Source organism: Leuciscus leuciscus, assembly GCF_965113295.1.
Source record: "Leuciscus leuciscus genome assembly, chromosome: 13".
Classification (NCBI taxonomy): Eukaryota; Metazoa; Chordata; class Actinopteri; order Cypriniformes; family Leuciscidae; genus Leuciscus; species Leuciscus leuciscus.
In genome coordinates this window covers 12,127,127-12,154,892 of record NC_138737.1, presented here as the reverse complement: position 1 = coordinate 12,154,892, position 27,766 = coordinate 12,127,127, and the positions used below count along the sequence as shown (strand labels likewise).

General features: G+C 41.2%; 2 protein-coding genes and 1 long non-coding RNA gene across 6 annotated transcripts in view; 1 reads left to right on the top strand and 2 right to left on the bottom strand.

Annotated features, from left to right (window-relative positions):
- Positions 1 to 27,766, bottom strand: part of LOC309512647 (uncharacterized protein) — a 31,521-nt gene that overhangs the window by 3,559 nt on the left and 196 nt on the right. Inside the window, exons 2-11 of one of the 2 annotated variants that reach the window (XR_014211122.1) lie at positions 27,433 to 27,661; positions 26,497 to 26,817; positions 20,074 to 20,219; positions 4,150 to 4,187; positions 3,768 to 3,872; positions 3,580 to 3,657; positions 3,291 to 3,415; positions 3,001 to 3,059; positions 2,676 to 2,825; positions 1,377 to 1,399 (exon numbers count right to left, since the gene is read on the bottom strand). Coding sequence is in view for 1 of the 2 variants with exons in the window: in XM_082188342.1 (XP_082044468.1) it covers positions 1,377 to 1,399; positions 2,676 to 2,825; positions 3,001 to 3,059; positions 3,291 to 3,415; positions 3,580 to 3,657; positions 3,768 to 3,872; positions 4,150 to 4,187; positions 14,249 to 14,291 (621 nt within the window). In the remaining variant the exon portion in view is untranslated. Of the gene's footprint in view, positions 1 to 1,376; positions 1,400 to 2,675; positions 2,826 to 3,000; positions 3,060 to 3,290; positions 3,416 to 3,579; positions 3,658 to 3,767; positions 3,873 to 4,149; positions 4,188 to 14,248; positions 14,351 to 20,073; positions 20,220 to 26,496; positions 26,818 to 27,432; positions 27,662 to 27,766 lie in introns of those variants that run through there. The other variant, XM_082188342.1, reaches the window with a different exon arrangement.
- Positions 5,052 to 10,113, bottom strand: LOC309512646 (uncharacterized protein). Of its 3 annotated transcripts, none has more exons than XM_082188341.1 (6): positions 7,764 to 10,113; positions 7,450 to 7,557; positions 7,136 to 7,243; positions 6,818 to 6,937; positions 6,498 to 6,617; positions 5,052 to 5,615 (listed from the first exon to the last, which is right to left on the bottom strand). In XM_082188341.1, exons 1-6 carry the CDS (start codon positions 7,903 to 7,905, stop codon positions 5,491 to 5,493), a joined length of 723 nt encoding a protein of 240 aa, XP_082044467.1. In that variant the 5' UTR covers positions 7,906 to 10,113; the 3' UTR covers positions 5,052 to 5,490. The 3 variants fall into 3 exon arrangements, 2 of the variants coding, with proteins under 2 accessions (XP_082044467.1, XP_082044466.1); XM_082188340.1 differs by having other exon boundaries at positions 7,136 to 7,255; positions 7,764 to 10,110; XR_014211121.1 differs by lacking the exon at positions 7,450 to 7,557 and having other exon boundaries at positions 7,764 to 10,089.
- On the top strand, positions 10,153 to 14,214 carry LOC309512649. Its single transcript, XR_014211124.1, has 3 exons — positions 10,153 to 12,187; positions 12,233 to 12,890; positions 13,773 to 14,214. It is a non-coding gene; the product is annotated as an uncharacterized lncRNA (long non-coding RNA).

The window sequence follows — 27,766 nt, the reverse complement described above, 5'->3', positions numbered from 1 at the left end:
TTTAATAAAGTATATAGTCCTATCTATAATCAATAGAAAATTGAACTGAATATACATAAATAGATAGTCCTGCTGCATGGGTTTTCGTTAAAACCTACTGTCAATAATAGAAAAATAAAATTAACGAATGAATTAAAACGAATGAATTAATAAATAAATTAAATAATATTGACGCATATGCTTTTCTGTCTCATTATTGCAACCTCTCTCTGTCTCTCTATCTGTCTATCTAATAACTGCACTAATAACTGCACTAGTCTGCTATCAGTGGCTCAAACCTCCAGTAGCAGTAACAACGAAGGCATGGGAATTGATGCGTAAGAAATTAGTCCTACATACAAGAGCGTTTTAATGACAAAAACTTGACAAACGTCTTGATATACATAATCTGAACAATGTTTCGAGGTGTGGTAACTGTAGTATAAGCGGAATAATTGACTCCAGGCCGTTGAATTATTAGAAAAAATAATGCACAATAATGCATTATTTTTCTAATAATTCAACGACCTGTCGTCAATTATTCCTTACTTAAGTACTATGTATTTACATCGAAAAATAAGTACAATGTACGTATTGTGTTCATTTTGTATTGTAAAACACTTTTGCTGCTATTGTGGTGTGATAAGGTTAGGGACAGGTGTAGTGGTATGACTAGGTTTAAGGGTGGGTTAAGGTGTAAGAGAAGGGTCAACAGTGTAATTACAAATGTAATTACATACATTAATTACAGCTGTAATTACATGCAGATATTTTCAAAATATAAGTACAATGTAAAAAAAAAAAAAAAGATGTACACAATAAGTCCAGTGTATCAAATTAATAATTTCAATGTAAGCACATAGTACTTAAAGCCACTTAATATAAAGTGGGACAAAATAGGAACTTGGAATAACTAACTGCATAAGTGTGCACACTCATGATGTGTTGACAGTGTTGTGTAAGTTTATGAGCTTGAACTTGATGATTAGTCATTCTCAACAGATACACAAGTATTAAAGGGTGCACACCTTTTTTTCCTTTGAAATGTGTCACTTTGGTTTTCAGTGGCATTGCATATGTTGTAATGTTTACATTAATTGTGCAAATGTTCTGATATGATTTATTTTTGTTTCATTTCTTCATCACAAAAAAACCAGCAGATTTAAATGGGGTGTATAAACCTTTTTTTATCTGCAAGGATCTCGTGCCATAACATCTGTTTGGGTCTGTGTGTGTTGCTATACACTGTAAAGTTTATTTTATAGTGATATACATGTGTATTAAGCAGGTTGACTGAAACTGGAATGGCTTTATCTATGTGTATTAAGCAGGTTGACTGAAACTGGAATGGCTTTATCTTTACAGATCTAAGATATACAGATGTAAAGTTCACTTACCCTCTTCCCCCAACTACGATTCTCTGCAGACATACAAATGCAAACAAATGAGGTTGTAAATAAATTCTAGGACATGCATAAATAAGTACACAAAACTGTCTGGGTGTGAAAGATAACACATAGCATTCTTTAAAATCCATTTATGATAGTATGAGGCTTGTGTGGGAATCTCTCCAGTACGGTGGCCGAGAGAGCTCAACGCGCTGCAACTGAAGAAAACACATGCAAATAGAAAAACACCTGCAAATTAAGAAAACATCTTCATCAGTTTCACAACACATGTGTGCTCCAAATACTCAAAACACAACCAAATACAGAAACGCGCTGCAAAAGTTCACAACACAACCAAATACAGAAACGCGCTGCAAATAGGACAGAACACAACGGAAATGTTTCCGGGGAACCCAATAAGTGACGGACCCGGCTGGGACGTTTTTTATTGCTCGTGAGCATTACCTATGCCCTAACGTTACTCCCTTAAAAGGGCAGACGGCAGAGCCCTTGAAGTGGGCACTTTGGAGGGGAACGGACTTGATGAAGGGAGCAACGAAAGCCAATGTAATTTCCTCATTATTTTCACCTGGGATGTTCCCATGACAACGCAGAGCCGTCTCATAATTTTGACCTCTTATATAGCCTACGGTCTATGATTTGGACCCTTCATTCTAACATTTCTTATGAAACTTATTTTAACATAACATGAATGTGTACAATGTAACTGATATATATATATATATATTAATATCTTTCCCTCATGTTCTTTTTCTCTATCTTTTTTTCTTTCATTTATTTTAGTCTTCAGCTTGTTCTTTTCTGATTAGTATTCTTATGACATTGAACATATTATAAATACATTTTGTATATTGTAGGCTATACAAAGTTGTATGTCATAAACGTGTAATCTCTGTATGTTTTGCAACAAAAATAAAATAATACATTAAATTAAAGTAGACAGCTGTAAGCACGTCCCAGCCGGGTCCGTCACTTATTGGCTTCCCCGGAAACATTTCCGTTGTGTTCTGTCCTATTTGCAGCGCGTTTCTGATTTGTTTGTGTTGTTAACTTTTGCAGCGCGTTTCTGTATTGTTTGTGTTGTGAACTTTTGCAGCGCGTTTCTGTATTTGGTTGTGTTGTGAGTATTTGGAGCACACATGTGTTGTGAAACTGATGAAGATGTTTTCTTAATTTGCAGGTGTTTTTCTATTTGCATGTGTTTTCTTCAGTTGCAGCGCGTTGAGCTCTCTCGGCCACCGTACTCCAGTCTAGTGCTTTGAATCAACTGGTACCAAGGATACTTACTAATGACATTTTTTCTTGTCTGGTATTTTTCCAAATGTTCATAGCAACCTGAACCAAGGTACAACATGATCTCCCAAACAACATAAACTCCCATTAATATTGGCAGCCAGTACTCCTCAAAGCACGACATTCCAAGAAAGATCGCAGTGGCTATAGTACATGAAAGAAAAGGATTATAAAAAAATAAATAAATAAATTAGATAAATCTGAATTAGCTTTTAATACGTTTGGATGAGTAAATTAGTATTTATACCTACACCAAACTTATACAACATAACAGAAAAATGTAATTTACTAATAAAGAATGTGAAATACTGAACCTTACTTGTAATGGTAGTATTCATTAGGTCAACCATTACGATGGCACAGAGCCAACACATCCTTCTGTAAGTCAAGGTTTTTAGAGTGTTAAATTCAAAACACAGACGTTTTACAGTCTAACAGCCTGACCATAAACAACTCATTGTTTGCAACACTAAATCAACCAATGGTGTGAGTTCGGGGCGAAGCTAGCAGACAAAACCCGTTTGGAAAAGGTTATAATTTCTATTTTCTGCATTTCTCTTCGGTCACACCAGTGACCTGATATGTTGCTATTCTAAATATAACACTCACAATTCATGGCTTGGCCCACAGTGAAGGAAAACAGTGATAGTGTGCAGCAGGCTTGAAACCATGGCAACCACCGTCAAAGCGGTAAACACAGTCCTGAAACCAGAACACTCGTACGCGCACTCATACTAACACAGAAATATGCACAGATTGAAATGGGAACTAAATTGGATGTTAATTTCCTTTAATGCTTTTACTTTTTATTCTTAATATAAAGTGTAATATTCAGTTTAAACATGTAATACTGTCTGTCATAAAGTAAAATGTAATGTAGTAGACAAATAGTCCTTACTTTAATTGCTTTTATTAGTACGAGGATGACAGCAATAGTTTTGGATGCTAGTTCAAGGACAGACGCACTCATGGTTGCCTGTGAAGAGATACATTATTTGCCATATGCGGAAATTATGTTAAAATTATGGATTTAGTGTGAATCTGTTCATTTAAAATGGAGGTCATAAAGTTTTTTGACACACTTACCGTTTTTTTCAAAACTGGTCTAATGATAATCAGGAGTGAAGAGCCTCCAAGAAAACAGAGGCGACTGAACAATAACAGTGCTAAAACACATCTCTGACATGTATACTAAAAGATATACATGTACAAATACAAACACACTCATGTAAAGTAGAAAAAACAACATTGATAGTCAAATATACATATTTTAATAACTAACATGCAGATCAAGAAATTATATTCATGGAAGCAAGAGGCAAAAAGGCAAAATTAGTGAGATAAAGGCAAGCAAGCCGTGCAAGACTGCAAAACCTAATTGCATTGTAGATTCATCATGAGAAAATTTGATTTATAAACATGCTTGCTACTATAAAATACCACTTAGCAACATGCACAGTCTACATACCATATATTGCGCACACTGAGAAGGTGGTGTTGATGTAACTACAATAAATGAAAACAAATGACAAGATTTATCATCATGCTCTTAAATATAAAGGTGCTTTATTGGTGTAAGGCCCGCCCGCTGGTCCAACGACGGTTTCCAATAGAGCGAGTGAAGGATACCTGCGGGTTCTGTCTTTTGTGAAAAAGTAGTTTAATTCCAATTAAACTTTTATCTGACTCCATTTTATCACGACCTCGAATATAGATTAGAATGACAATTGATTATTGACCATTTATATAATAAGTTATCACGACAATTGATTATTCTATTTAACTCTTTACTCTTTTTGTACTAGTTCATTCAGATACCAATGGCGCTCATGGGTCTTGCGCTGGCCGTTCTTTTACGCAGATTCCACTCGCCAGTCTTGGTCACTAGACAGAGGTAATTGACTATACTATTTAGATGGCCGCTCCAATGCTTGCTCTCTCTGAAAGTATTTTGTTTAGTCCCCATAGATCTGTATACACTTGAATAAAGCAACACTATCTCTAGTCAGAGCTCACGTTCACTACTACAGATATAAGCCGACCAATATTACTTTCTCTGATGGTAGCTTTGGTTTGGTCATGCCATGGTTTCCCATGTAGGCCTACACTTAGCTAGAGTAACATTACAATAAACAGAGGTAAGGCTCACACTATTTAGGTTGGTCGGTCAAAATTCTTTTGTCCTATATGGAAATTCCCTTTTTAGCCTTTACAGTACACTTGAACCAGTTAGCCGGCGCTCTAAAATCTCAGTTGGCTATGCTCCACTCAATCCTGGACTTTAGTCCGTTACTAACCTGAACGCAGATTTGCAGTTACAATGGATACAATGTAATCTACTAAAGTTCATAATTTCAGAGTAAGTCAGAATAAATTCAAATGTAACAATTTATTATTTGTCAGGTAAATGTATCATGACAATTGCTCAGAAATAAAGAGTAAAGGATGCATACCTAACATCAGAAAAATAGACACTCAGTACAATAGACACTTACAGTGTCCTGATCTGGCTATACAGAATCACTTTTTGCAACATTTCTTTAAATACCAGACCAAGACAAAACATCCCCCAAATTGAGGAATGAATTTAAGATAGGAATTTGCAAAGACCCTGGGAGAGGGCACATCCACCACAGTAACTAAAGTATCTCTAAACTCTTAAAACCCTTATAAACTTTTGGTTTACTTCTGTGGGTATGAGACCATTGTGCCAGTCACACTGTAGTAGTACACTAGTAATAGTAACACACGACACTAAAATAATGCAATAACCAGTAATTTAGCAACATAAGATGTAACATTTAACCCTTTAACAAAGAAGAAACTTGTAACAAAAAAAGTGACTCCAGAATATCAGAACTGGATTCAAAGTGCTTGAAGGATCCCATAAGTTTCGACAAGAACTGCAGACTGTCGATGGTTGCCACAGTAACCCTATTATAAAAGAAAGAGTTTTGAGGCACTTAAAATACATTTTGAAGTTCCTCAACAGGATAAGATTGAGGCAACTTCAGTTTTTACAGTGTTTAATTGTCTCTGAAACACAAGTTTATTTATATTAAAAACACACATATTTTTTACATTTTTGCTTATTTATTTAAAGTTAATAAATTAAAGTTATTTAAGTTAATACCAGCCCAGCGATTTTGAAATAAGTCCCATTGCTACATTTATTTGTTACAAAATACAGTATAAACAGAAATATTGTGAGATATTTTTTATAGCTATTTAAAATGACTGTTTTCTATTTTAATATATTTAAAAATGTAATTTATTCCAGTGATGGCAAAGCTAAATTTTCAGCAGCCATTACTCCAGTGTCACATGATCCTTCAGCTGCTTTTTAACATTGAAAATGTTTCTTGAGCATCAAATCAGCATATAAGACTGAAGTAATAGCGGCTTAAAATTCAGCTTTGTCATCCAAGGAATAAATTACATTTTAAAATATATTCTAATATTATAAAAAAAATACATATTATTAAAATACCAAACAGTAGTTTATATTCTCTTTCTTTTTTTTTTTAACCTGTAGCCTGTGAGTTTGTTTTTGATGTTGTTGTAAATTTTGTTGAGCTTGTAGAGCTTGTAGCGGACATGCTTAAGAGGAATGCTGAAAGCATCACAGAGCAACAGTGTTTACACTGACTCAACAGAGAAGTAACCTACAGTAAGAATGTGTAATATACAAATGTCTCTGAAACATAAGGAAGTATTTTTTAATTCAAAAACACATATTTACAGATATCACCAGCCCTGCATTAGTGGTTATATTTAATTGTTTTATATGTAATGCATTTGGTTTATATATTTTACCTGGTGTGTGTGAGACTGTATTTGATATTGATACAAATTTTGTTGTGCTTGTAGGTGGGTTAGTTTGTGCACTGTTGGCTTCAGTGGTCAGTGGTGCTGTGGACATGCGTGCGAGGAGAGCTGAAAGCATCACAGAGCAAAAGTGTTTACACTGACACAGAAGGGAAGTAACCTATGAATGTGTAATATATAAATGTCTCTGAAACATAAGGAAGTATTTTTGCATTCAAAAACACATATTTAAATATATCACCAGCCCTGCATTAGTGGTTATATTTGTTTGTCTTATATATATTTTGCTTTTGGTTTATATATTTTACCTTGAATCTGTAAGCTTATATTTGATAGTGTTGCAGATATTATTTTGATTGTAGGTGGGTTTGTTTGTGTACTGTTGGCTTCAGTGGTCAGTGGTGCTGCGGACATGCTTGAGAGGAGAGCTGAAAGTATCACAGAGCAACAGTATTTACACTGACTCAACAGGGAAGTAACCTATGAATGTGTAATGTCTAATTGTCTCTGAAACATAAGGAAGTATTTTTGCATTCAAAAACACATATTTAAATATATCACCAGCCCTGCATTAGTGGTTATATTTGATTGTTCTATATGTAATGCTTTTGGTTTATACATTTTACCTTGAATCTGTAAGCTTATATTTGATAGTGTTGCAGATATTATTTTGATTGTAGGTGGGTTCGTTTGTGTACTGTTGGCTTCAGTGGTCAGTGGTGCTGTGGACATGCCTGCGAGGAGAGGTGAAATCACAGAGCAACAGTATTTACACTGACTCAACAGGGAAGTAACCTATGAATGTGTAATGTATAATTGTCTCTGAAACATAAAGAAGTATTTTGCATTCAAAAACACATATTTAAATATTACCAGCCCTGCATTAGTGGTTATATTTGTTTGTCTTATATATATTTTGCTTTTGGTTTATATATTTTACCTTGAATCTGTAAGCTTATATTTAATAGTGTTGCAGATATTATTTTGATTGTAGGTGGGTTTGTTTGTGCACTGTTGGCTTCAGTGGTCAGTGGTGCTGTGGACATGCCTGCGAGGAGAGGTGAAATCACAGAGCAACAGTATTTACACTGACTCAACAGGGAAGTATCTTATGAATGTGTCATGTATAATTGTCTCTGAAACATAAGGAAGTATTTTGCATTCAAAAACACATATTTAAATATATTACCAGCCCTGCATTAGTGGTTATATTTGATTGTTCTATATGTAATGCTTTTGGTTTATATATTTTACCTTTAATCTGTATATTTGATAGTGTTGCAGATATTGTTGGGCTTGTAGTTAGGTTTGTTTGTGAACTGTTGGCTTCAGTGGTCAGTGGTGCTGTGGACATGCCTAGGAGAGGTAGTGCTGCTGCAAAGAAAGTTGAAAGCATCAAAGAGCAACAGTATTTACACTGACACAGAAGGGAGGTTACCAATGAATGATTTTAACATGAGGAAGTATTTTTACATTAAAAAAACACTGTAAGACTTGAGAAATTAGAAAATGCTGGGCAGTCTGGTTGAGGAACCACCACTCCCCAAGAAGACAAAGGACCTTTCTGGAAATTAACATTTGAACTCTCTCTTGTGAAGTTAGCATCACCATTTGAGACGCAAGTCTCACCTCAGAATACATCTCTTTCCCTCTTCCCCCACTCTCTCATGCTGAGAACACCTGAAATTCACCCCAAAATCTATATGGTTTAAATGTGAATTATTATCATACAGTTTTATACATGTTTGGTCTCATTTGAAATGTCTCAGTGCGACTGATACAAATGTCTCATTCCCAAAGAAGTAAACCAAAAGGTAAATAAAGTTTTTAAGAGTTTAGAGATAACCTGCACACCGAGAAGGGCGTGTCTTCCAGGCAAATGGCATTCTGCTCACAAAAGGTGTAAACTCTGAATGCAAATTCCCCTTGTTAGCAAATGTTTCCATGTGAAAGTTTCTGTCTTGGTCTGGTTATATAATGAATTGCAACAAGAGGCTCAGGGCGATTTGTTGCTCAAATTAACCCGTGATGCTGAGAGTGGCCGAGACTCAGCAATCATGTATTTTTTAATGTCAGGTTCGCATCTTTTCTCTTTATTCCAGAGCATTTGATGTTTTGTATTTATTACCTTTGAAATGATTATGAAATTGGCATGATCCATTTACCTGACATAACAAATTGTTACATTTGATTTTATTCCGACTGACTCTGAAATTGTTTTCCCAAGTAGATTAAACGGATAAAATGGCCAATCCAAAGCTATTATAAGACAAGTAAAGTTGGTTGACTTATATCTGTAGTAGTGGCCATACCTCTACTGAAGTAAACATTACTTTAATTTCAAGTGTATGCAATCACAGGGGCTATATCAAAGTATCTTTGATTGTGTAAGCGTGAATCGCGACCAATCTCAGGTATATAGCATTTTCCTCTGTTTAGTGACCAAAACTGATGAGATTGTGATCGTGAGACCCATGTTAAACCAGGCGTGAGGACCTCTGAGCAACATAGCTTCCTAATATGAATGGGTAAAATATAAGTAAAGAGTTAAAAAGAATAATCAAACATTCGCTCACTTTTAATGATGCTAAGATATAATTAAAACCTTTTTCATTTATGGAGTCAGATGTTTAATTTAATCTTATTGTGTTGCGTAAAAGGAAAGACAGTAACCCGTATTATTGGAAACTGCCATTTGGACCGATAAACTGGCTTACAACGCACACACACACACACACACACACACACACACACACACACACACACACACACATTGCTTTACTAGTTTACATTACTTTCGTAATAAAGCAATTCGGTCGAATGTTTTTTTTTTTTACTACCTCTGGAAGTGGTAGAAAGTGGACAAGCTCAAAACCTTTTAGACCCTGCATACATAAATACACCTGTATTTAGTGTTATCCACTTGGTACCCAATCGTCCAAAACACATCTTAAAGCTTTTTCAAATTGCTTACACACTTAAAGTGGAACTTTACACTCAGTTTGAAATTGAAAAACAAAACTTTTTGCAAAACTCTAAACACAGTTCTCTACATGCCACACTCATTTACTGATGACATAGAATAGATCACATAGAAATCAAAACTCAGTTTTGAGAAAGAAAGAAATTATTTTTACCCCCTTGAATTTTTGTTTATAGTGTTGAAGGGGGTGGATTGGAATCCACTGCTGCTTCAATATATATGTAATAAGTTATTAATAATCAAGGATAAGCATTTCTACATAAATCATTTCTATATTCAATGAGTGATTAAAATATACTTTTAATCACATGTTTGCTCTGAGTGTTAACCAGCTGCTTACATTCTGATGTGACCCTCAACATGTGTTGTCTATATTATCTGTTTCTAGCTGACGAGTTAAGGTTACAGGGGTCCAACTATACGTGACTTCAACTGATTTACAGAATTGTTCCTCTTTCATGTGTATTTCTCTAGAAACTAAAGTGAATAGTATCTGTACTTCTTCCTGAGGAGGAAATGTATTATCAGTATGTTTTGGTAGTTTGTCCTGATGATAGTTAGCTCAGGCCCTGGGCCTTCAACCTTGGAGAAACTGCGATTCCCTAGTGCTTTTGTGTGTGCGTTGGATGTTCTGTGCAGGACACTTCGGGATGCAATTTCGATTTCGATTTTGGCTCCCAACGATCACCAAAATAGTACAATCGAGTAAAAACGATTATTTTGCCATGTTCTGTTTTGCAAGAACACACTTATTTTGTCTTGTGTTCTGAATGACACGCGCACGCGCACTTCCGCCCCTCCCGAAGCCATAAACTCTCTCAGCTTGAATGTTTAAACTGATTAGACTTAAAGAAGTGTAAATTATCAACTTTAGTTACGATGCAATACTGGCCTGATTGTGCAAGTGACAATTCTGTCATGTCCCGACTCCTAAACGCGAGAGTGTAGTTTCGACGCTTGCTTTGTCCAACCCATTTTGAGAGACGGAGAGAGAGAAGATGCAGTACCGCTGCGAAAATTGCTGTGAAATTGCGTCTTTGCAAAAGTTTTAAAATGATAGATTTGATTTTATAATCTGTATGGATTAATTTAGGCTACTCATACAATCTACTTGCTAAAGTGAATCAATGTTTGTGGGGGAATGTCCCACATTATAAGTGGTAGACCTGCGGTAAAATTAAAATACTTGTTGAACTATTATCTGTTATATTATTTATTTTTATAGTTCAAAAAGTACAATAAATGTTCAAATTGTAATTTTTTAAGAATTGTTGAAAGGTGTATTTTTAATAAATGCAACACGTTCCCAAAGTCATGTGAAATAATCGTGTTACATAATCGTGATTTCAATACTGACCAAAATAATCGTGATTATGATTTTTTCCATAATCGAGCAGCCCTAATTTGTGCACATACATGTACGTGTGAGAAACTCCTGTATACTCCACTGCACACTGAACAAGCAAAAGACACAAGATAGAAGTGTTTTACATTTTTCACATCCGTGTGTAGTTTGTGTGGCTAATCATTTTATGTTTGTGTGTAGAGTTACAACGGTTTTGAATGATGTGTTTGCTTTTGCAAGAGATGTCAGATGTTGCATGTTGTGTGCGTGTTTTATGGTTTTGTGTGTAGAGTTTCAAGAGCCATAGTTTCAGAAATTGTGTGTAAGCTATTTGAAAAAACTGTAATACCAGGTGTAAACGGGGCCACAGACCAACAGCATTTACACTTTGAAAGAGTACTGAAACAATACTCAAGTCAAAGCACCATTACTTTAAAAAAATGTAGTGTGATAAATCATGTGCTTGTCAAAAATACTAATTGAGTTTGAGTAAAAGAGTAGCTTCTTTAAAAGTACTCATGAGTAGTGAGTAATGAGCTATGGATTCTACCCCTCTAATAATAACTGTACATTGCAATTTACAAATGTAGAAAAGCCTGTACATACTGTAATACACATTACACACATTCCCATTTGCTGTTTGTCAGTGTAACAAACTCAGTACTGTGCTGTCTGAGTTTGGGACTTTTATGTTGAAGTGTGCTTTTGCCTTGTCATGTCTTGTCTCACCTTGTGTCATGCCCTCACTTCCTTGTCTGTTACCATGGTTGTCCTTGTTAGTTTCCCCAACAACACGCCCCTCCCCTTGTTATCTAGTTAGCTCCCTGGTGTATAAATAGGACCATTTTTGAGTGGTTGAGTGGTTTGTTGGTTATTGTTTGAGTTTCTCATTGTATGTTTGTTGAGTTGTCTTGTCGTGGTGTTCATGCCTCGTCTGCCTTGGAGTTCATGTTATTGCCTTGCCAAGATTCATGTCTTGCCTGTTTGTGGATTATTGTAACTGTGCACGTGTGGGATGAACTGTTCGCATTTAGATCCTCATCTCTTTATTTGAGACAACGCTGCAGATGTTACAGAATAACCAACCCTCAGATGGATCTAGCAGCAGTTTTACCCCCTGGAGCCCGTCTCCTCCTTCTACGTCAATGCAACCGTTCTATAGAGGATCATACACAGGACTTCCTGGACCTTGCTCACCAAAGTGACTTTTCAGATAAGTCGCTTATTTTTTATCGGACTAGTCTTCATGCTCCATCGAAAACACTGAGCCTCTTCTGTCATGACATTCACGCCAGGCCTGCCGAGCCTGAGCTTCTTCGCGTCAGGCCTGCCGAGCCTGAGCTTCTTCGCGTCAGGCCTGCCGAGCCTGAGCTTCTTCGCGTCAGGCCTGCCGAGCCTGAGCCTGAGCTTCAGGCCTGCCGAGCCTGAGCTTCTTCCCCGTCAGGCCTGCCGAGCCTGAACTTCTTCACGTCAGGCCTGCCAAGCCAGAGCTTCTTCGGGTTATACAAGCCCAGCCAAAGACTGTTCACGCCATGCATGCCACGCCTGTGTCTTCGGACAAGATGGCCGTCGCGCTTGAGTCAGCTCTTGAAGATGCAGCGCTGATCATCGTGGCCACGGCTGTTTTGTGTGTGGGCAACACACACATCAGATCCAACCCGTTGAGCCCTCGGCCAAGGTGGCTACCGCCCCTCCAGAGTCTCGTCCCAAGATGGCCGCTGCCACACCAAGGCCCTCGGCCAAGATGGCCGCCGCCAGTCCAGGGCCATCTGCCAAGATGGCCACCGCCAGGTCCAGGCTGCCACTCCAGGGCCATCTGCTAAGCCACCGCCATGCCAGCGCTCCACGTCCCAGATCCTCCCATGCTCCACGGTCAAAGTCCTCTCCCCCTTCACGGGCCTGGCCCTCCGTTATGCCCCTCGACACTACCTTCATAAACTCTTTAGTGTGGCCCGTCTGTAATCCGCTCCTTAAGCAGGGGGCTGTGTAACGAACTCAGTAATGTGCTGTCTGAGTTTGGGACTTATGTTGAAGTGTGGTTTTGCCATGTCTTGTCTCACCTTGGGCCCTATCTTGCACCCAGCGCAAGTGACTTTGTACACCGACGCATGTATCATTCCTATTTTGCACCCGCGCAAAGCGGACTTTTCCCTCCTCAGACGCACGTCGGTAAGTTAGGAAATACACTTGCGCTCCCGGGGGCGGTTCAGCGCAAAGAGGAGGCGTGTTCCCGCGCAAACGTTCCTTCATGCTATTTTGAAGGTTTAGAAAACAATTGCGCCACTAACCAGGCAAAAATTGTTTAAAGTCAGTGGCGCGTTGCGCATGTTATTCATATGCTATTTTAAGGGCGCATGCTTGGCCATAATCAATGTAGCGTGCACAACGCGCACTTTGATTCTCTCATCTACACAGAAGCAGCAGTTTTCATTTTTGCAAATCATACATTATTACGATAGATAGATAGATAGATATAGATAGATAGATAGATAGATAGATAGATAGATAGATAGATAGACAATTTATTATAAAAGCATACATCTAGCTTACACATTTACCCAAATTATCATACGCCTGTTTAACCGAAGTTAATTTGGGTGGGTTTCTCCATCCCCAATGTCCCTGACGAGAACGTCGGTCTCCTCGGCTGTGAACCGCTCCTGGCGCGCGCCTGGCAAATCCGCCGTTAAAATAGGAATCCGCAAGCGTGCCTGCTCTTAAAGGGAATGTGAGATGTCGCTCTGATTGGTTTATTTCACATTACGCCCAAACCACACCTATGAATAATGAAGCTACTTCAGACCAACCCCTTTTAGATTTGCGCCGGGCGCAAGAGTCATTTATCCCGCCGGGAAAATAGCAACAGCGCCGAGACCCGCCCACAAAGTTACTTGCGCTTTGCGCTTGACACTTGCGTTTCAGATCGTTAAAATAGGGCCCCTTGTGTCATGCCCTCGCTTCCTTGTCTGTTTGTAACTGTGCACATGTGGAATAAACTGTTCGCATTTAGATCCTCATCTCTGCAGATGTTAGTCAGAAAAATACTGATCCTCCAACAGTTTTAGTTTTGATTGCCAACTTTTTAAAATGCATCACTTATCAGTGATAAAATATCTACTTCCAAAAATAACAGGCGGGGGGATTACAGAGATGAAAAGATGGAAAGGTTTTTTCACTAAACTCATCACTATTTTAAATCATACTGTATGAAAAAAATTAAAGAATTAAAATCCTGTTTCGTTTAAAGGGTCTAGCCTGCTCTTAATGAACACTGAGCAAGCTATTGTTGCACATAAAACAGTCTCTGTTCAGAACAGTGAAAAGAATACAAAAACCTTTAGAAACTCATGTAGAGTTTAGTTCAGCATCACACATCAGATATATACATCCATTATATATAATTTTTTTTACCTGGAGCCTGTGAGTCTATATTTGATGTTGTAAGTTTTGTCATGCTTGTTAGGTTTATTTGTGCACTGTTGGCTTCAGAGATCGATGGTGCTGTGGATGTGCTTGTGAGGAGAGGTGAAAGCATCACAGAGCATCAGTGTTTACACTGACTTAGAAAGGCCAATGAATGTCTTTGATAACATTGTATCTGAAACATAACGTAAATATATACTGTATATATTGGTTGATCCACCAGTATGTCTAAGCTCTTTAGTCACAGTTGGCCAGGTCAAAGTCTGGGATTTAGTGGATTCAAAGATATATTGCAAAAAAGTTTCACCAAAAGCAAGTATTTGGGAACAACTAGAGACTATTTGGAAGTCAATTACAACAGAGACTGTGGAAAAGTACTGTACATAAAAACAATGCCAACAAGAATACAAGCTGTTATCAAGGCCAAAGGACGCCATACAAAATATAAGTTTTTTGGTTATTATATGTGAATAAAGACTATTTAGTTTTTTCAATTTGTTATTTGCCTAATAAATGACAATATCATTTTTAGTTTTAAACAAGTTTTTGACAGATTCCTAAAATATTTGTGTTAAATGTACATATAAAAAAAACTACTGAGTACTGTGAGAATAAAAGTTCTCATGAGTAGTGAGAACTGAGCTATGGATTCTACCCCTCTAATAATAAAAACTGTACACTGCAATTTAAAAATTTAGAAAACACTGTACATACTGTAGGCTAATACACACATTCCCATTTGCTGTTTGTCAGAAAAAAATTTAGAACACTGATCCTCTGATGGTTTTAGTTTTGACTGCCAACTTTTTTAAATACATCAAACTATAGTTGCACACAGGCCCAAGACTCTTTTTCCATGGTGGAATTCCAAATTAGCACTTTTTCCAAATTGGAAAAATGAAGCAACAGTTCAGCTCTTACTATTGTGTAGTTTTTATTAATAACATGGTTCAACAAATAATGTAAAGGTTAAATAATAATTCACTTAAGCTGAGAAAGTTAACAAAAAATGTTCCACTATTCCACAAGGATAGGTTGATAAATTAACAAAAGCAGAAAGAAAGAAAGAAAGAAAGAAAGAAAGAAAGAACGCATTTGAAATGTATCCCACTCTTCCACAAAGAGGCATATTGAACTAATGTTTACAGATTTATTTGTATTCAAAAATATTCAAAAATAATGCTTTTTTAATCAAAAAACGTGATACCTAATGACACTTGAGGTTATTAAAACAGTAAGTCCCGCCCATCGACTGCCAAAAATAAAAGTGTTCGAGCGAGCAAAAGCAGGAGATCAAGCGCGAGAGCGTGGGGAATGATCATGCGCGCGCGCGAGGGCTTGTATTGCGTGCAGAGGAGATGTCATGCGCCAGCATCAGTTGTGCGCTCCGTTAATTTTGTCATTGATTTGCCGCCATAGGGCCGGCCCAGCTATCGGTAGGCGCCGGCGGTGCCGCGGTAGCCTACCTAAGAAAACGTTTTGGAAAAGACGGGCTATGGACCCAACCAACTCTATGGGAGGGGAGGGGAGAACTCCCTCTCATGGTACAACCCATGAAGAGGCTGCGCGCTGCGGTGTCAGAAAGCCTGTTTTATGCTTCTGCGTCGAATCGATGGCGTACCCCCGCGGACCCCTCTGCGTCGACGCGAACCTCGACGCGACCCCTCCGCCGTAGCTTGACGTGCACCTCCAAAAAATTGTAACTACGCGTCGCGGTGACGCAGACCGCAGGGGCTGTGATTGGTCAGATTATAGGCTACATCATTTCCGGAGTAAAATATATTAAAATAGAAAACAGTCATTTTAAATTGTCATAAAATATGTTTTGTTTTATTGTTTTTTATATACTAAACACAGCCTTGGTGAGCAGAAGAGACTTCTTTTAAAAACATTAAAAATCTTACCGATCTAAAACTTTTGACCGGTAGTGTATATGTATATATTTATATATATTATTTTCTTTTTTTTGTTGTTGCTAGAAATAAACTTCAATCAATCAAATCAATGTTTGTTTTGAAAAAAAGTTTGTTGTTTATTTACAATACAATGTTCACGGGTACATCATGGATATCAAGTAATTAACCAAGTCTGCCACGGGACACTACATTATCCTGCCATGGCACCGTGGTCGAACCCATTTTGTAGCCCAACCCGGTGATCTGTTGGTTTGCACCCGAAGATAAAATCTTTAAAGTCACTGCCAGTCTCTGAGCGAGGTCAATAGGCATACTGTGTGTAGTCTGATGCTGTATTAACGGCTTTAAACGATGAACAAGATCGTCAAATCGACCTTTCGACATCCGAAAATACTTAAAGTGCATTTCTTCGTCCAAGTCCCTCAGCGGTCGAACAACCGTAACAAATTCGCCAATCCTTCCCCTGTCTTCGTGCACTGGTCGTACAGACCACCTTCGCTGACGTCTTCTTTTTCTTCTACGATTAAACATTTGCAATAAAATCATTTGTTGTTCAACGTTGATTAGCTCCAGCTGCAACAACACTCTCTCTCTTTCGCTCGCCATTGTCGGAAATGAAAAAGCGGAACCGGCGCATGGAACCAAAACAAACTAGGAAAGAGATTCGCGAACCACACCACCCCCCTAGCGTTCTGGCGGTGAAATGCACCGCGATGCAACGCAACCCGACGCAGAACCATAAAACGGTCACGACGCCGTTGGAGTGACGGCGTAGCTACGCCGTGGAGTTGACGCAGAAGCATAATGAGGGCGTAAATGTAAAATAAAATAAATAAATAAAAAATCCTCGACCGGCCCAAAAGTGAAGCGGCCCACCGGGAATTCTCCCGATTCTCCCGATTACCCACCCCGGGCCTGGTTGCACATAAAACAGTATTTGTACTGAACTGTACAAATAATTAAAAAACCTTTAGAAACTCATATAGAATTCAGGTCAGTATCACACTTCAGAGATGGGTTAAAAAAAGGGTTCTCTCTAAAAAATTCTCTCTAAATTAATCTCCAAAACAGTGCAAGTTTTAGCATTTTGTGAGAATCACTAATATTATGAAACCGTTAACCTCGCCTAATGCACTGATATAGGCAAAGATAGTGAGCTAACACTAATAACAAAGTAATTCCATATAGTAGGCTATAGAATGCTAATATGGCATAAATCTCAGCAGCCAGCCCAATAGTATAAGTGATAACCAGGGGTTAACTAGGATTTTGAGGTGGGGGGAACCCTTAATTCTACAAAAGTAATGCTTGATTAAAGAACACATAAGTAATTTTTTCTTAACTTCTAATTCAGTATTGCCATTTTGACGCCCCTTAAAATATCCATTAATAGGCCTTAAAAGACACTTATGATTTGTCTGTTATTTTGCTTGCCTGGGAAAAAACCCAGACAACTTCCGGCAAATTTAGATTTGCTCTGCAAGTAGTCTGGCAAAGAGCTCATTCAAGCCCATTTCTAATTCGTCGAAATCGCGGCACCAATCAGAAACGTTGGGGCGGGCTTTACACGATGACGATCGCTCTGATTGGTTTTAGGTCTATCCAATTGTGCCCAGAGGCATTTGAGCGACGTCCGTTGGTGAAGCGCAGCAACTTTTAAATGCATTATTATATTAAAATTGCAAACACATGAGGACAGTCTCCATGAAAGACCCACTGGCAGATGAACGTGCTACTACATTTCTCTCCGAAACGATAGGAAATGAAATTAGATTTAATAGAGGATTTTAACTGTGACAAGATGATTGACAGGGCAGTTTACGTGACAGGACGCACGCGACAGATCCGTCCGATAAAGATGACGAAGTAGTAGGCCTATGTCCCAAAGCTTGCCTACTTTTTTGCTACACATTCAAAAGTAAATACATTTTCTTCACAAAAAGAGTAACTTACATTCTTTTATGGCGTAGTGTAACTTAGGCAAATTGGGACGCAGCATATGGCTTTACACGATGACGATCGCTCTGATTGGTTTTAGGTTTATCCAATTGCGCCCAGAGGCATTTGAGCGACGTCCGTTGGTGACGCCCCTTTGGAAATGAGTTATTAATGAAGCTTTGCCAGACTATAACTCAGTTACTACTGAGAATGGTCTGGTTTTAACCAGGCTATTATTTTGCAACTTAAATGCAGAATTACATTATTACACAGACTATTTTTGTTTATTTATTCTATATTAAATGAAAAATAGTGTTAGTGATATCAGATGTATTTGATATTTAATTAAAATCAGTTGGGCCAAGTGTACCTTCTTGTCCCAGGAATTGGGCACCCTTGAGCTTATATCTGAATATCTTACAATTTAAACGTAAAAATGCACATTGTTTTAAAAGGGAACATCCTCCCCTACACAGCTACTTTTACTCAAATTGTTATGCTGACAATATAATTAGTAATGAAAAATGTGCATTAAATATAGAAGTATTTTCACTAGGGATAACTTTTCCAAAAAACAACAAAAAAAAACATCTCTTTGGTGGGGCACTCACTAAATGAAGAAGAATTGGACAAAATGAATCAAACAAAAACAGCTGCCTATAAACAAGCTGTAGTTGTCACTTCACACACTGACAGAGATGCAGTATAACACCATGGGCAATCAATAAGGTGCATACTGAATTTGGCACTTCAATTTGACTATCTCAGTAGCCTACACTAAGAATAGTTGAGCTTTTTTCACAATAAGCATTTTAGAACCGAGACTGATTACGTTTTATCCACGTAATAAGCTCCAATGTATTTATATAGTAGGATTTACTGCTTCTGTGGTTAACAAATATAAAATATGTTCCCAACTAGTGTCCCCCCAGTGAATCTCGGTCATATAAGTGTGATGGCTTCTCGAACAAGAAAAAATATAGGGCAGGAAGTGACTTTGTCCATTGGGAATTGATTGGATTGTTAGATCGTTGTGGTTTGCAGCGGACCTTTTCACAGACTGTGATGACGAGTTTTTGCAGTTATCAACATTGCAATAAAATTCCTTTAATGACAGATGCAGACATGTTTTTGGCTTCTTCAAAAAGCAAGGAACAAGACAGTAGAAACATTGACAATTGCATTGCACTATGAACGGAGTAAAGTCAAGACTCTAAACTACCTCTTTGTTTTTATTAGTTACCTGTAACATTTCAGAATTCATTAATTAACGTAGGCTAATGTTAAGGTCAATATAGACTAAAAACTTTAATACATTATCCTATTCATTTCCTGATTCCTCAGCTTCTTGGGATATCTCCACCAAACTCAAAATCAAACGTATACGCCCTCCCAGCATAAGTTGCCAGAGTGACTGAGCTTGAGCAATGTTAAATTAGCTATATGAAACCAAATCATTTGACAATGAGTCAGACTAACTGAAATAAGCGTGGCTTATTTGGTAAACTTGTTTTGTGAAACAGGCCTCTCTGGGGTCAGTGTTTTTCCGGTGTTGTACCAAAATAATCTCCCACTCATTTTTAGCAAATCAGGTAAAGAGGTTGAAAAATGCCTATCCTCATTAGAATTAAATTAGTCCAACCTACATTTTTAACTAACTCAAAAGGTTATGAAAAGTCTACAAGAAAAAAAAAATTGATGTCCTGATGTCCTGGCATGGGAGGGGACACTATTTTAATAAAAAAAATTACGAAGGCATGTAAATTAAAATAAATATTGATGTGCATGGATGAATAATTTATAATGAATACCGCAATTACTTTTACTGAGAATTGTGATTATTGATTGTATGGTGATGACTTAAACTAGTCCTACTTAAAAAAATAAAAAAAATAAAAAAATAAAAAAAACAGTAGCCTAGGTTACAAATTACGATAGCGTACGGTATTTTTTTCTTACCCGAGGCATGTGAATCTGTTGGTAATATTGTTGGGCTTGTAGTTAGTATTGTATGCGCACTGGTTTCAGTTGGCGGTGGTGTTGTGGACGGTTCATCTATCCGCTTCCTTCGCCAAAACGTCCAAAAGTCTTCTGCAAATGCAGCTCTGAAAAGGAAATTGAAGATCAGATTTGCAAGCTAATAATACGAAACGTAACAAAATTATAATGATGCTATTCTGTTTCATTTAGTTTTATTAGGCTCCACAGTAAAACGTACTCGGTTACTAACGTAACCTCGGTTCTCTCTAGAAGAGGGAACGAGTACTGCGTAAGATATCTTACGCTAGGGGAAAATCCTTTTCCGCGAGATATTGAAGCCAAAAATTATCCTTAATTTTGTAATAATGCAAAACGCGTTGCAGCAGCAATGCAGACATAGGCGAGACAGCTCGCGCGCCTATTGGCTGCTCTGCGGCAACTGCAGCAGCCTATCGAGCGAGGCCTGGCGTGACGTCAGACCCAATCAGGGCACTTCGCGCCCGCTGCGTCACGTCCCGCCGAAATGGGCGTGGTCTAGGCCTATAAATATCGCTCGCAGGCAGCTATTATCTGGTTTTTCATCATCGAAGCAACCAGAGCGTGTGCATGCACGGCAAGATACGCAGTACTCGTTCCCTCTTCTAGAGAGAACCGAGGTTACGTTAGTAACCGAGTACGTTCTCTTACGAGAGGTCTCTCGTACTGCGTAAGATATCTTACGCTAGGGGACCCAATGTAAAACGCCGTGCATGCTGAGATCTGACACCAAAGACCCAAGGGCGAAAGCCCGGGGTACATATAGTGCACAATCACTCAGTGAACTCACAGAGAGTCCGGGAAGAAGGAGGGGTGCAGCCTCACTTTTCCACATAAAGTAGCGTCGATGGGACGCGAATTTCATCATACAGACAGGGCGGGGTACGGCCTGAACTGATGGGGAAAAATGTGGGTCTTACACAGTTTGCCCAGCTTTAAACTGTCGAACATTGAGCTGTGCTCAGCAAACGCAGCATTCTGAGCTGAACGCATCAGGTCAGATAATACTGGTAGTTTAGACCGACAGCAGCCTGGCCTGCAGGGCGGGAACCTCTAGGTTATAAAACCTTATAAATGTAGACGGGGAGGCCCAGCCTGCCGCCATACAAATATCTTGCAAGGCAATCCCACTTGACCAGGCCCACGAAGAGGCCATGCCTCTCGTGGAATGCGCTCTGACACCCAAAGGGCACTGCATGCCCTTGGAGGCGTATGCCAGCGCTATAGCATCAACTATCCATCTGGATAGGCTCTGTTTCGACGCGGCTAGTCCCTTAGAACGTCCGCTAAACGAAACAAAGAGCTGTTCCGTCTGTCTGAAAACAGACGAGCGAGACACATAAGCTCGTAATGCCCTGACTGGGCAAAGGAGGCTCGCGTCTCTTTCCTCATCAGGGACCGGTAGGGCTGACAGAGAGATAATCTGCGCCCTAAACGGTGTGTTGAGGGATTTTGGAACATAACCGTGCTTAGGTTTGAGTATAACTTTTGAGTCATTGGGCCCAAACTCCATGCACGCCGCGCTCACAGAGAGCGCGTGCAGATCCCCTATGCGCTTCACTGAAGCGAGAGCCAGCAAAAACACCGTTTTGAAAGACAGGTGTTTCAAATCGATTGACTGTAAAGGCTCAAATGGCGCACCTTTCATGGCTTCCAGAACCGTAGAAAGGTCCCATACGGGGACTGAGGGAGGTCTGGGAGGATTCAGTCTCTTAGCTCCTCTAAGGAAGCGGATGACTAAATCGTTCCTTCCTATTGACTGACCAAGCGTTGTTTCTGAGAACGCTGCTATAGCCGCCACATAAACTTTGAGCGTGGAGGGGGCCCTGCCCCCATCCAACAGCTCTTGTAGGAAGGAAAGCACCTCCGTCACATCACAGTTTGTGGGTGACACACCACGGGCTGTGCACCAGCCCGAAAACACTGACCATTTCGAAGAATAGAGTCGTCTTGTAGACGGAGCTCTAGCCTGCGTGATCGTGTTTAATACTCCTTTAGGGAGTCCAACATGTACCCGTTGATGGCCCAGACATGAAGGGACCATAGTTCCGGGTGAGGATGCCAGATCGAGCCGCGGGCCTGTGAGAGGAGATCTCTCCTCACTGGTACTGGCCACGGGGCAGTACTTGCTAACTGCATCACGGCTGGGAACCAAGGTTGGTTTTTCCAGAACGGTGCTACCAGCAGTACTGAGCATCCTTCTTCCCTGATCCGTTCTATCACCTGAGGCAGGAGAGAGACGGGGGGAAAAGCATAGAGCGGGCGGCGGGGCCACACATGGGCCAGCGCGCTCCTGCTCTTGGAGAAAAAAATTCTTGACAGTGAGCGTTTTCTTGAGACGCAAACAGGTCCACTTCCGCTCTGCCGAATTTCTTCCACAGCAGTTGGACTGTCTGTGGGTGTAGAGACCATTCGCCTGCCGGAACATTGTTCCTGGACAGTCTGTCTGGTCCTATATTCATGATCCCTGGCACGTGCGCTGCTCTGAGCGAGCGCAGGTTGCACTGAGCCCATACCAGGAGGCGTTCTGCCAGCCTGTACAGTTTCTCGGATCTGATGCCGCCCTGGCGATTTATGTAGGACACCACAGACATGTTGTCCGAACGGACCAAGACGTGGTGACCTTTTATTTGGGGACAAAAACGCGTCAGCGCGTTGTCTACTGCCAGCATTTCGAGGCAGTTTATGTGCAGGAGCTTCTCCCGTTCTGACCACTGGCCGAAGAACGGTCTGCCCTCGAGCAGCGCTCCCCATCCCGAGGTGGACGCGTCCGTGGACACCACTTTCACCCTCGAGGAAGTCCCCAGGCTTACACCTGATTGGTACCAGTCGTTCGCTTTCCAGGGTTTCAGAGCTGTAACGCATTTCTGATTGACCCTGAGGCGAAGCAAACCGGGTGCCCACGCTTCGCGTGGGACTCGCGCTTTCAGCCAAAACTGCAGCGGGCGCATGCGGAGCAGACCCAGCTGGAGCACTGACGATGCTGAGGCCATGAGACCTAGCATCTTCTGAAATCTCTTGAGCGGGACAGACGCGCCGCAGCGAAAAGAGTTCGCTGTGCGTCGAATGTCTACCGCGCGCTGTTGTGATAGTCGCGCTATCATGGATAGTGAGTCCAGTTCTGTGCCCAGGAAAGATATTTTCTGACTGGGTGACAGGGAGCTCTTCGCCCAATTGACACTCAGACCCAAATCCTCGAGGTGATCGAGTAAAATGGTCGTGTGTTCTATGAGCACTGCGCGAGATTGCGCTAGAATCAGCCAATCGTCCAAATAGTTCAGCACTCGCATGCCTCTCATTCTGAGGGGTGCGAGCGCCGCATCCATGCACTTCGTAAATGTACGGGGTGCTAGGGACAAACCGAACGGCAGGACTGTGTACTGATATGCCTGGCCCTCGAAGGCGAATCTCAAATATCGCCTGTGACGTGACGCTATCTGTATTTGAAAATACGCGTCTTTCAGATCTATTGACACAAACCAATCTCCTTGGCGAATCTGCACAAGGATTTGCCTGGTCGTGAGCATCCTGAACTGTCGCTTCACAAGCACTTTGTTCAGTTGCCTTAGATCTAGTATGGGTCTGAGACCCCCGTCTTTTTTCGGTACCAGGAAGTATCTGCTGTATAGCCCTCCCTCGCTCTGATCTTGAGAGAGAGGTTCTATGGCCCCTTTGCTCAATAGTTTCGTCACTTCGGCTCGAAGTAGATGTGCTACTTCTGTTTTTACCGTGGTCTCGACGCGCGCCACATAGCGGCGAGGGCGTCGGCGAAACTTCAGCGAATAGCCTCTTTCTATAATGTTCAGCACCCACTTCGAAACCCCGGGTAGCTTTGCCCATGCGTCTGCATGGATAGCTAGGGGTCGAATACGAAGCGCGCTCCGCTCGCTCAGCGATGGAGAAGCTTCGGTGTGCTGTAACACAAGCGTGTCGCTCGTGACATTTGAGGCATGGGGCGCGCTGATGACAGCGGGCAGATTGCCCGCGCTCGACTCCTCTGCGGTGGTTAACCGCAAGGGGGAGGGCTGGGCGGTTCCCGTGGGAACTGTCATGTCTATGTGTGGATGTGGGCGCGGGACAGCGGGCACATTTATCACACCGAAAGCATCGTCCGCTTGCGTGAAGCGAGTGCACGTTGGTTTCGTTTTTACAGAAACCGTGAGACATGCATAACGTGGTGTTAGTGGGCACATTCACCATGTTTGAAGCGCAATCGGTCTGAGCCGATTCATGTGCGCGAGCCCTGTGTGACGGGCTGTGCTTGTGTGTAGAGATGGGCACTGGGCAGTGGGCATTCTTCTTACACATAAAGCACCATCGGCCGTGGCCGGGACACCAGAAAAAATTCACACTTATGGGATTTATCTGGGTAGCCGTAAAAACGGCGTTTGTGTGCAGGCAAGCAGGTGACAGAACCGACTTGTTTACTGCAGGATACACTGGAACAGTCACATTTACTGGAACTGAACGAGCGAGAAGTTGCCATAGAAACAGAGCGTCAACATGCTGGCGTTTATTGCAGGCCTGCGTGCATTACAACAGGCTTGTTCACTGCAATATTGACAGTGTTTGGGTGCAGGCGAGCGGGTTGTACAACGCGCTCGTTGGCTGCAAAATACACATCTGCAGTCGCCTTTTCAGGGAACTGACAGAGCGAGCATTGACGGCATAATTTTATCTGCCGGTAGACCCGGGGATCGAACGCGGGTCTCTCGCGTGCAAAAACCTGAGAGTCTGCCACTGGGCCACAGGGGGAGACACATTGTAACTCAGTTAGCGCGAGTATTATAAGAGGAGCGTCAACGTGCTGGCGTTTGTTTGCAGGCATGCGTGTATTACAACAGGCTTGCTCACTGCAATACAGACATTTCCAGTCGCCCGAACTTCCGAGGGGAATGAGAAATGTACGAGAAAGAGGAGGTCGGTCCGTCCGCGGGGGGACCAGAAAACGCTCTTTTCTCCTTTCGCCAGTGACGCACGGAAACCATAGAAACGGTGTTTGGGTGCAGGCGAGCGGGTTGTGCAACGCGCTCGTTGGCTGCAAAATGCACGTCTGCAGTCGCTTTTCAGGGAACTGACAGAGCGAAGCATTGGCGGCATAATTTTAACTGCCGCTAGACCGGGATTCGAACTCCGGTCTCTCGTGAGAAAAACCAATGATTCCGCCACTGAGCCACAGGGGGGAACGCAAAGGTTTTCGGATGCACGAGCATATAAGAGCGTCACATGCTTTCTTCGGCGTATGCTTGCAGGCGCGCTTGTATTAAAACAGGCTCGCCTGCTGCAATATTGATATTTCCAGTCGCATGATCAGGGAACTGGGAATATGTATGAGAAATTGAAGGTCAGTCCATCCTCGGAGGGACTAAAAAACACATCTTTCTCCTTTCGCCGGTGAGTGACGCATGAATGGGGCGCAGAAGGCAGGGTAGCTTTCTTATAACGTAAAGAAAAACTAACCCCGACCGTCCGCTTCCAGCCTCCCTTGTGAGCGGCGCAGTTTGCGCGGCTTGAACAGAGGGAGAGAGAAAGCTAGCCCCGTGACCGCCCGCTCCTGACATCCTCTGTGAGCGGCGCGGTGTGCGCGGCTCGAACAGAGGGAGAACAGGTATCGTCCCCCAAGCAGGCAAGGCAAGCGGGCGAACCGGCAAGCTTTGCGGGTTGGGGGGGGGGGGCGGAGGAGCAGTCTCGGAGAAGGATGCCAGGTGAGTCCTCAGAGTCACCATAGGCAGTACCTAACTCGCAGTGAGGGCAGTCGCCGTCAGCGAGTGCGAGAGCTGCGTGATCAGGAAAAGGGGCGTCTTGAAAAAGACGCCCAGCTCTTTTAGTGCAATGGGAGTGTGTGTCGCGGCGGCGAGCACACACACATACATAAACACAGTAGCAGAGAAAGGATATAATGCCGGAAAGCGCAGCAGGAAGGCAAGGAAGGCGGCGCGGCCAGCGACTTCAGTGACTCGTCCCGCTGAAGGTGCTCTCTTTCAGACGGCGCGGCTTCTAATCCAGCTCCAGCGATGCGTGTGCTTCACTTGAAGGATGAAAAATCAGATAATAGCTGCCTGCGAGCGATATTTATAGGCCTAGACCACGCCCATTTCGGCGGGACGTGACGCAGCGGGCGCGAAGTGCCCTGATTGGGTCTGACGTCACGCCAGGCCTCGCTCGATAGGCTGCTGCAGTTGCCGCAGAGCAGCCAATAGGCGCGCGAGCTGTCTCGCCTATGTCTGCATTGCTGCTGCAACGCGTTTTGCATTATTACAAAATTAAGGATAATTTTTGGCTTCAATATCTCGCGGAAAAGGATTTTCCCCTAGCGTAAGATATCTTACGCAGTACGAGAGACCTCTCGTAAGAGAACTAGGCTACCTGAAGAAAAATGTCCCTGCCGCTTCGGGTGTCCAGGACACTCTGATTGAACTTTTCCTTCTGTTATTAGGATGAACAACTCTGTTCTAAAAATATGAACATAAACAGTTGACGTTAGTTTAATGAATTAATAGCTGCTAACATTTAACACATGGTGTAAAGAATAACTTATGTGCAGTGGGTGCACGGCAGGACTCACACCACAGATGAGTAGGCTGTTGTCTGGGTCCTTCAAACTAAACGTACCAACAGACTTACAGTTATCACACTGACGAGAGTCCAACATAAACCCCCTAAACTCTCTCGATCCCGAAAGGGTAACTGTGGTAAAATGAGAGATTTTAAAGTGACACATCTGAAAAAAAAAACATTTTGTTTACACTAATAAAACAATAGAGAGAGAGAGAGAGAGAGAGAGAGAGAGAGAGAGAGAGAGAGAGAGAGAGAGAGAGAGAGAGAGAGAGAGAGAGAGAGAGAGAGAGAGAGAGAGAGATGTAATTACCAAATTCAGAAAAATTCAATCATATTTTGGGAGAAAACTTTAGCTTGATCACAACAGCAGCAAAATAGGCTATGTAACAGCCTGCCACAAACTAAGATAGTCAGCCAGCGGACAAAACTAAAGTCAGAAATATTCTTAACATGCCTGAATGTAGGTACAAATGTACAATAGGCCTACTTTTATTTTTTTATTCTTAATTATTTTTCTTGTAATTTCTTGTTTATAAAATGTTATTCATGTTTTGTTTACTGATTGATTTATTGACTTTATTGATTATTTGTTCATTGCTTATGTAATGGCCGATGCTTTGGCAATACTGAACAAGCCATGCCAATAAAGCTCATTTGAGAGAGAGAGAGAGAGCGAGAGAGAGAGAGAGAGAGAGAGAGAGAGAGAGAGAGAGAGAGAGAGAGAGAGAGAGAGAGAGAATCTACCGTTAATAATGACATTTTTCCATTCCGAGTCTTTCAAAGTTACATTTTCCGGTTCGACCTTGAAAGGGGATTCCGTGTCTTGTGGTGATAATGGTACATCATTTCCATCGTTATGGATAATATTCATGTCTTGACATTGATTCTTCAACAAACCTCCATCGCTGAAACAGGAGATGAACCTCAGCATGGATCCAAATGAAAGAATAAGGAGACCTCTTGCAATATACATCTGAAACGACCAATATAAATAATAACATCAATTTTAAACTACTAACTTGTAACAATTCCCGTTCATAGACACTTAAGCCTTTACTGAAGTTCAAATCATGTAGCC

Excerpts from the sequence above, each read along its gene's own strand:
- LOC309512646 (XM_082188340.1), bottom strand. The coding sequence starts at position 7,905 with ATGCTTTCAACTTTCTTTGCAGCAGCACTACCTCTCCTAGGCATGTCC. Across the intron at positions 7,558-7,763 it reads ATCAAATATACAGATTAAAG|GCATGTCCACAGCACCACTG; the intron begins GTAAAATATATA and ends CTCTCCTCGCAG. Across the intron at positions 7,256-7,449 it reads TATAAGCTTACAGATTCAAG|CTCTCCTCGCAGGCATGTCC; the intron begins GTAAAATATATA and ends CTGTGATTTCAC.